Genomic DNA, 9,579 nt, shown 5'->3' with positions numbered 1-9,579 from the left:
CTTGAAGAACAATTTCCACATTTTCTGAAACATTGAATGTCAGGTGGATTTCTGAGAAAACATATTTTTATGTTTGGCCGTTGTATAGCAAGGAATCTTCTCCACATTTTCATTGGGGTGGCGTTCCATTTAAAACAAATCGTCGGCGGCGTACAGGTCTAATCTAGATGAACTTCGCCAGATATTGATATATCTACAAATTGGACGATTCGGAGCATTACACCCAGGTTTTTTCTACATGACTAGAAATTCTCGGTGGACCTGAACTTGCACAGCTTTTTAAATTTTAACTGAGTTTTCTTAGAATTTTTGATATTTTTTTCGTTGTCTTATTGTTTCATTATTGTCGTATTGTTTCATTCACGCTAAAGGTCTTAATCGACTAAAACCAAACCGCGTAAAAAAACCTGGGTGTATTTACTAGCAAAGGTTCTGTCTAACTGCTTCACCTTCATTCTTTAAATCTTGTAACTGCCTGTTACATAGCTGAAAACAACACATCAAGATTACAACACACAAGCCCATCACATACCGGCAAATCACAAATGTGTTTATCTCAATTAGTCGACACGCTAATAATAAAACGTGTACGATGCGCTGCTATTAGGGAATTTATAGCCAATTATTCATACATGAAGAATATTGCGACTCGACGTTCAGAATGTAGCTGTATTATTTCCATTATAGAGATCTGCGGATCGTAGCGTCGAATAATTGATCAAATTTAGGTAATTAAACGAAAAATAAATTTTAAACTAACACTTTTATATGAGCTTACTTTTCCGGCTCTTCATCTTATATCTCAATTTTATTTTTTCACAAAAAACGGTTTAGAAAATGATTACTTGTTTCTCATTCTTTATTTTTTTTTCTGCAGTGAGCTAGGCAGTGGTGTTTCATGCGGTGTAAAAATGTGATAAGAAATAGATTAGAAACAAAGTGTAATAAAGCTTTTGATATAATATCTTCCTTCCTAGAGACAATCCCTTTGTCTTTTTAACGGAAGCTGTTGGAGTAGTTGATTCTATTCTGGCTAGAAAAAATAAGTTGAATCGATGGTTCGGTTTTCACAAAGCCGAGGGAATAAACGACTATCTTGAGTTGCAATTTTTAGGATTTCATCTTACTTTCGCTAAAAAGAGCTGATGGGCTCAGCAACTTTTCACATGAAGTTTGCCTCGATCTCGATATCTTGTCCGATGAACTCCGCGCGTGTAAACTTTCACCGATTTTTTTCATATTGTTAGCAAAGAAGCGTATGCGTTTATCTCATGGTGACTCGGCCACTTCACCAATCAGTCACATGGGTCTCTTCCCAGGGCTCAGGTTTGAGTCCTCATTTTAGCTAGCGGAAAATGTTTTTTTTTGCAATATTGCTTGTTTGCTATTCACAAATTACGTAAAGCTAAGGGGAGCGAGGGGGTTATGCCTATCGTAACGTTTCATGCATAGAGTTAACATTTTCCATGCAAAAAGTGTGTAGGTGTAGAATCTTCTAAAGAATAGACACTAATATACAAAAAATGCATTTTATTCCTAAATACTGAAGTAGCAACAAGATGGAATTACATCAATTGTAAGCCATCAGCAGTAAATTCAACAATTACAACACCAGATATTCGGCTACTAGTAAACTAGGAAGTAAGTACAGAAGATCTTGGATCGGATCACAAATTAATTAAGTGTAATATCTCATCTTTTAATAAATTTAACAATACAACTCCAAGAACAATAATAAGCAAAACACTAGCTATAGAAAACTTGAACCAGATAGACCCAACATCAATTAACAACATAGAAGATCTGAACCAAAAATCAATCAAGCCTTGAATAAAGCAGCTTACACAATTTACCTAAACAGTAAGAAACAAATTAAACCATACCGGAACGATGATATTGAAAAACTCTACGAAATAAAAAACAAAAAACACTTGCAATTCAGGAACAATCTAACATTAGAAAACAAACATGAATTCAAAAGGCTGAGAGAGACGTTAACAAATTTTGAAGCATGAAGTAGTAGAATATAGGAACAAAAAACTAGATGACATCAATGAACAAACAAAAGTAAAAGAAATGTGGAAAATCGCACGTCAGTAGAAACTTTAAGCAGAAATAAAAAAAAAACAATAAAGACTTAGCAACTTAATTCATACAATTGAGGGGGTCAAATGCAAAGGGGTGTAAGTGACAAAAAGTAAGTTTTGAGAAAAATGGATGCAAAGTTTTTCAATATTTTTTTCGTTCTATACAAATCGTGTAGAAGTTCAAAAAATTAATAATTTTCTGTGAATTTTTACATTTTTTAAAAATAACGTACAAACTATGCCGCAAAGCTCTAAAACCAAAGCATTTTTTCGCTATAGTCAACTCAAAATTGACCAAAACCTCACTTACACCTCTCTGCAGTTAACTATTTCAATTAAACTTTAAAGAAGATTTATCATCAAACAATTTACGAGTACACCCGATTCTTTTTTTTACACGGGGGATGCGTTCCGTGTAAAAAAGTTTTCAGTTCAAAATTTGAAAATCCGTGTAAAAAAAGTTTCATGATTTCTCGACGAATCATGCAAAATGGAGCAACTTTGCAGAAACTGTGCATGGGATTTTTTTTACACGGCAGTGTAAAAAAAATCCGTGTACACAAACTACGATGTCGAAGAAGAAAACTACATAGCAGCTCTAAACATTGAAAACATGATTAAAACTATAAAACAGCGGTTCTCAACCTTTTTCTTGCGAGGCACCCCTTCGAACTTTTGCATATATTGAGGTACCCCCTATTAAATAAGGCCTATTTTGTTTGCTGTAAAAAATAAGCGTTTTTCTCAAGATATATGCAAAACAGACCTGAGAATTAACTGCTCTCCAAAAAAAATGTCTGAAATATTCGTAATTCCGTGAAAGTTTCCAATTAAATTTATGTTTAGACATCATTTCAACTTTGATGGCATTTGGAGTCTTCCAAGCCTCTTAAATAAAGGCTTCCGAGCCTCTAAAAAGGAGGCTCAAGATCATCTTGAAAAGAGGTCTTCAAGCCTTTTGAAAGAATAATTTCTAACCTGTTGAAAGAATATTTCCATACCTTTTGAAAGGACGCTTCCAAACATCTTGAAAGGAGAGCTTTCGAAATCCTTGAAAGGAGGCTTCTGAGAGAAGGCTTCTGAGCCTCTTGGACGGAGGCTTCCGAGCCTCTTGAATAGAGGCTTCCGAGCCACTTGAAAGGAGTCTTCCGTGCCTCTTGAAAGGAGTCTTCCGAGCCTCTTGAAAGCAGGCTTCCGAGCTTCTTGATAGGAGGTTTCCGAGCCTCTTGAAAGGAGGCTTCCGAGCTTCTTGACAGGAGGCTTCCAAGCCTCTTGAAAGGAGGCTTCCGAGCCTCTTGACAGGAGGCTTCCAAGCATCTCAAAAGGTGGCTTCCGAGCCTCTTGATAGGAGGCTTCCGAGCCACTTGAAAGGAAGCTTCCGAGCCTCTTTAAAGGAGGCTTCCAAGCCTCTTGAAAGCAGGCTTCCAAGCCTCTTGAAAGGAGGCTTCCAAGCCTCTTGAAAGGAGGCTTCCATGCCTCTTGAAAGGAGGCTTCTAAGCCTCTTGAATCGAGGCTTCCAAGCCTCTTGAAACGAGGCTTCCGAGCCCCTTGAAAGGAGGCTTCCAAATCCCTTGATAGAAGGCTTCCAAGCCTCTTGAAAGGAGACTTCCGATCCTCTTTAAAAAAGGCTTCCGAGCCTCTTGAAAGGAGGCTTTCGAGCCTTTCGAAAGGAGGCTTACGAGCTGCTTGGAAGGAAGCTTCCAAGCCTCTTGCAACGAAACTATTGAGCTTTTCAGGAAAATGCCTTCTTGTGTCTCGGATGCAGTCTTTCGAACCTTTAGATTCTATATTACAGATCTGAAACATATTTTCAACATATTATTCAACATTTTGTCTCGATCAGGTTTATTACATTGAAGATTGGCTGTTCTACGTTTTGTCCCTTTGTTTATTTTGTCTCACAGCCCTTCATTTAGTTTGCTGGTTGGGGTAAGCAGAATTCAAAAGTTTTAGATTTACTGATCGCCATTCATGTTATGTACAATGCAAAGTTTTAGAATCATAAATTATTGAAACTTTATCAACAAGTTTGTATTGAAATTGTCCGCCATTACGCATCTTTTTCCGAGGTACCCCCTAGGTCCAGCGGAGGTACCCCCAGGGATACATGTACCCCAGGTTGAGAACCGCTGCTATAAAAGATAGAAAACACACATCAGCAGCAGGACAGAATAAACTTTCATATAGGGGGGAAGACGGCTTTGGCAGGTTTTGTTCTATTATTGGCAGGGGGGTTTTTTACGACCAAATTTTATGAAATTTGGCCACAATATTCTTTGATATGCAAAGAATGTTTAGGCCAAATTTGAGCCTAGTCAGTCATAAAAAAACCCCCTGCCAATAATAGAACAAAACCTGCCAAAGCCGTCATTCCCCCTAATTTCCTCCATAAAAAACAACTAAAATCTTTTAACTAAAATACTTGAACTTACAAACCAAGTTTGGCTGGACGAAAAGATTCCAGAAGAATGGTTGATGATTAAAATAATGCCTATATTAAAACCAGGTAAAGACAAACTGAAAAAACATCCTTTAGGCCAGGTCTGCCCAACCTTGTCAAGCCACGTGCCATTTTTCAAAATCAAATCTACAACTGTTGGCCGGCCAAAAAATAGTAAAACAAATTTTTTGATATAGGTACATATTTTAAAATTTTTCAAACTTTGAGTTTTTTTTCTTATATTCTATAAAGGCAAAAAATCTTCAGAAAAAAAAACACAACTCGATTGAATTGCGTTCAAAAATTCATTTTAACGTAAAAGATCTATTGGTTGAAATTTCATTGGGAAACATGAAAGTTTTGCCTACTCTCGTTGTAACGAGCATGTCCGTTCTTTAAATGTTATCGTATTTCCTTCAGCATTAAATATTCGTAATATTGTAATTAGTTTGAACCAGCCTAACACTGGAAAGTACACCCGTTGCATGAATATATCTTCGAATTCACGAGTAGCGTCCCACGGACATTCATTTAAATGAGTTCCTACCCTAGCCAACTCGCACATGCTGTAACCGCCCAAAAAGGGAAAAGTGATAGCAGCAGATATGAAATTTGCGCGCTTGCTGCTGTGCATTGACCCCCGGAGGAATGCATTCAGGGATATTTGAACTTATCCTGAATCGGTTCGCTCTCTCAGATTTAGCGAGCTGGGTGATGTAAGCCTTTCGGCGTAGACTAATCCCCTCCTTTAACCTTGATCGTTTCGCGAGCGTGGAATTATCCAACCTTCGGATTTCCTCTCAGGATTTCCCGAAGGTTATGATTGCGAAGGCAATTAATAATGCGCACCTTGATCTGAGGAAAAATTGACTTGATCGATCACTTCGTTCTGGCTAGTGGAAGAGGCAGGAGTGATCGGATTTTTAAGTGTCGCGCCGTGATGTGTGTTTAAAGGTGATTAACATATTAGCATGCTTTAATTTAATTGATTCTTAATAAAGTCTTTCCCAAAATTAGTTGAGTTAGCTAAATACGAGTGCTAAGTTGTTCCGTGTAGCTACTAGTTTTGTGCGTGTGTATAAATTGTGCAGGTAATTTGTCGGTTAATATTGTGTGCATTATGTGTGTGCTAATTATGTCGTCGAACGACACCACGTGTTCAATTAGGTTTGTGGCATTCTGCGAAACCCCACACATCGCACCCCAAAGCCAACGATCGCTTCTGACCCCACCGTCAGCTACGAGGGTTTTCCCGGAAGTACGTCGACCGGAAGAGGGCTTGCGTACGTTTCATCGCGCCCTAGGCAGAGGTTGCAGTCATCCGAGTTCATCGTCAAATTGCGCCAACTGTCGGTAGTTCATCAACGCCGCCGCGTGAAGCCCACAGACCGGAGGAGGAAAGTTCATCAGCGTCACGCTCATCGACGCGAGTTTCGATCCACGGTGCGTCTCTACATGAATGAACGACCGTGGTGATTTCCGTAAATTCCCTCCACCCCAAGCGTACGCAAAGAAAACCGTAAGTAATCATGCATGATTAAGTAAGTCCATGCGCATGGCTCAGTTCCCGCCGCTACCGAAGAACTAAAAGTAAGTAGCGTGCCAATACAGATTTCACGTGGCTGTCCTTAGTCCCCGCGCTTGCGCTGACAGCCATGCTTCTGAGCACACACACCTAAACCGACCCGGAATGAACACACTGCACGCATAGAACTCAACACACGCTCCGAATGAAGACAGAGGTTAGATAGAGAAAGAGAGAGTAAGGGAAAGCAAACAGTAGGCCTAGGCAGAGAGGAGAATGGAAACATGAAGAGAAATATATGTATGTGAAAATGAATCTGTTCTGAACATTTGTAGTGATATGTTGTTTTGTTAATGCTGGTAGCATAAATGTAGGCGAACCGTCGTTCGTAAAAGTCTATCCCGAGTGCAATGCGAGAATAAAGTGGGTTAAGGGTTAGCATGTTAATCGGGCGTTAATGTATTTTAGTATTTATTATATTTTGCTGGGGCGGTTCCCCAGAAACAACCACGATAACTCCCTATTCTTTTATAGCAGGATTCGCAGGTTCTTTGAGGTCATCCAGTGATGATAAAAGGGCGTAAGTATTGTTTCGCAATCGCCTAATTCCTACGCTAGTAAATCGATTTCCCTTCCCCTTTTCCCCTTCATTGTCTTCACCCCCAGTCTTACGTCACCCGATTCGTTCCCTCTCTGAAAACGGGAGTAATTAGACCCATTCCCTGGGGGTCTCAGCGGCCGGGCAGCCCTATATCTGGAAGGTGGTCTCCGAAAGGAGTGGCGCTTAAACCACCTATCTTATTTCCCCGGGAAACGTGCGGGTTGGCGGGTTATAACTGGCGCCCAACAAAACAAGGCTTTTGAAGTCCTTTTTCATATAATTTCTTCTAAAAAAAACACTCTTGTGTAGGAACTTTTAGTTAAAATTTGTTTTTGTATATTTTCTGAACATAAATTGAACGTTTTTTCATTTTCGTATTTATTTTGTTTAATTGGTCATATTGCTACTCGTTTCTCCTATTTATTAAATACATTATTTATTTATTAAATTATTTATTTATTTATTAAATTATTTATTTATATATTAAATTATTTATTTATTTATTAGATTATTTATTTATTTTCCTTTTTACAAAATAATTTATTTATTTATTTATTTATTCAAATATTTATTTACTAATCTAGTCATAGAGCTAGAATTTTCGAGTACTATTTTTTGGGTAATACATGCAATTTGAATACTAATTTATAAATTACACATAATTACGATTTACATTTGATTGAGAACTTACTGCTCAAAATGTTTCGCTTGTTCCCACGTGCGGAGGATCTTAATCTAGAAGAGTTAGATTATGAACTTCTTATACGCAATCAACCACAAGACGTTTTCTCACTCGATTTGACTGGAAAGCAGAGACATTTAAGAAGCTTATTTAAAGAAGATTTAAAAGAGGGTAGATCTTACCGATCGCCTCTATCAATTTCGGCGGAGGTTCAGCACATTCAAGGGCGAATTGATACTCTCGAAAAAGCTCTTGAGAAGAAAGTGGAGTCAAAGTATGAATCGAGGGTTCTACATTACTGGTATCGAACGAAATGGAGTAGGGCTACAGGTGAAGAAGAAAAGAAGATGCGTAGAGAGCTAGGCCAAAGGATTGAGACGATCATGAAACACTACCAGTTTGGACCACCACAGACCCCAGTTATCAATCAGATAAATAATATAATTACGGGTACAGAAGGGGCTGTAGGCGGTCATAAGTCGAATTCAGCAACACCCGAACGAGGAAGCGATAAAGAAAAAAATCTTTTGGAGGAAAAAGTTACCGGAACCACTCCAAAAAAGCCATCTGCGAGTGTTGAGGACCCATCAGTAATCACCGTCAGTCGAGCAGAATGGAATGAGATGCAGACAATGTTGAGAGAACTGACTACTAAACTGTCGGTAGCTAATTCTATCCAACCGAGGGACAGAGTGACAAATGATGATCCACCCAGGACTTCAAGTCAATGGCATGGTGAGGACTTGAACCAACGACCATTTGATATGAGGATAAATCAACCAGTCAATAATCGTTTGCCACTGACATTACGACCAAACCCTTCAGAACGACAGAGACAGGTACAATATCCCATGGCGAACACGTACCGCGACAACAAAGATGACACCAGTAGCGATGAAGACAGACACGTTCCTACCAGGCAGTATCATGAGCTACCTAGACCATTTCAGGGAACACCGGAAACCTACCGAACACGCGAAGGAGACCAGAGGAACAGGTATTCTGCGAGCAGTGACTTCTCGGAGTACGAGAACTCAGGTAATCGTCCAACCACAGGGCATCCGCAAGAGACACGAACGAGAGTCCACTATAGACATTCATTTCAGAACCGCATTGAAAAATGGAAGATCCGTTTCTCTGGAGACCACAGATCGGTCTCCGTCGAAAATTTCCTCTATAAGGTCAAAAAGTTAGCAGAACGTGAAGGAATTCCTATGGAAATCCTTCTACGGGACATACACATGCTGCTTGAAGGGCCAGCGTCAGACTGGTTCTTCACCTTTGTCGACGAGCTACAGACTTGGCAAAATTTTGAAACGTCTATCACCTACCGATTCGGTAACCCGAATATGGATCAGGGCATTAGATCTAAAATTCACGAACGGAAACAGTTGCGAGGGGAAACCTTCATAGCATTTGTCTCCGAAATCGAAAAGCTTGATCGGCTGTTGTCTCGGCCATTATCTAAGCGCAGAAAATTTGAGGTAGTATGGGATAATATGCGCCAACACTACCGGACTAAAATTTCTTTGTTCGAAGTGACAGATCTTCAGCATTTAATCCGGCTGAACCATCGAATCGATGCAGCTGACCCACAAATTCAGCAACAGACACCTGAAGTACCAATGCGTAGACCGGTTCACCAAATCGAGGCACAGTACAGCGACTATGAAAGCGATCAGTCAGCGTCTATCAACGCGATAGGAAGCAGAGGTAATAGGAATTTTAGACAGGGTAATGAGCATGCTTTGACTAGGGACCAACAGACCAATTCAAACACTCTAAATTGCTGGAATTGCCAGGAGCAAGGCCATGGCTGGAGGCAGTGCCAGAAACCCAAAATCATTTTTTGCTATGGTTGCGGAAACATAGGCAGAACCATACGCAGTTGTGAGCGATGCTCGCCGCCAGCGGAAGGTGTCCTCCAACGCCGACAGGGAAACGAATAAAGGGGTGTGACGCCGGGAATTCGTTCATCCCTCCGGAAGCCGACATTCCCATATCTTCAAAACCAAATAAGACGTACAACCCCTTCTCTCATATTTATCATATTAGGATTAATCATACAAAATGTCCACATATCAGAGTCAGAATCTTCGATTCGGAACTAGATGCTCTACTCGACTCAGGGGCGGGAATCAGCATCTTAAACTCTCTTGACATTGTCCATAAATACAATCTTGCAATTCAGCCAGCAGCAATCCGAGTCACTACTGCTGACGGTTCTGCATACGGCTGTTTGGG

General features: G+C 39.9%; 1 protein-coding gene across 5 annotated transcripts in view; it reads left to right on the top strand.

Moving 5' to 3' along the window:
* Window positions 1-5,971: 5,971 nt before the first annotated feature.
* The window catches only part of LOC134211509 (aldehyde dehydrogenase, dimeric NADP-preferring-like), a 137,570-nt gene continuing 133,962 nt past the window's right edge, over window positions 5,972-9,579 (top strand). For all 5 annotated transcript variants that reach the window (XM_062688412.1, XM_062688410.1, XM_062688411.1 and 2 more), the window contains exon 1: window positions 5,972-6,046. In XM_062688412.1, coding sequence (XP_062544396.1) covers window positions 5,987-6,046 — 60 coding nt within the window. In that variant the 5' untranslated portion in view covers window positions 5,972-5,986. The remainder of the gene's footprint in view (window positions 6,047-9,579) is intronic.

The sequence above is a fragment of the Armigeres subalbatus genome, chromosome 2 (assembly GCF_024139115.2).
Source record: "Armigeres subalbatus isolate Guangzhou_Male chromosome 2, GZ_Asu_2, whole genome shotgun sequence".
In the NCBI taxonomy this organism is placed as follows: Eukaryota; Metazoa; Arthropoda; class Insecta; order Diptera; family Culicidae; genus Armigeres; species Armigeres subalbatus.
This window is presented reverse-complemented; position numbering and strand designations above follow the sequence as displayed.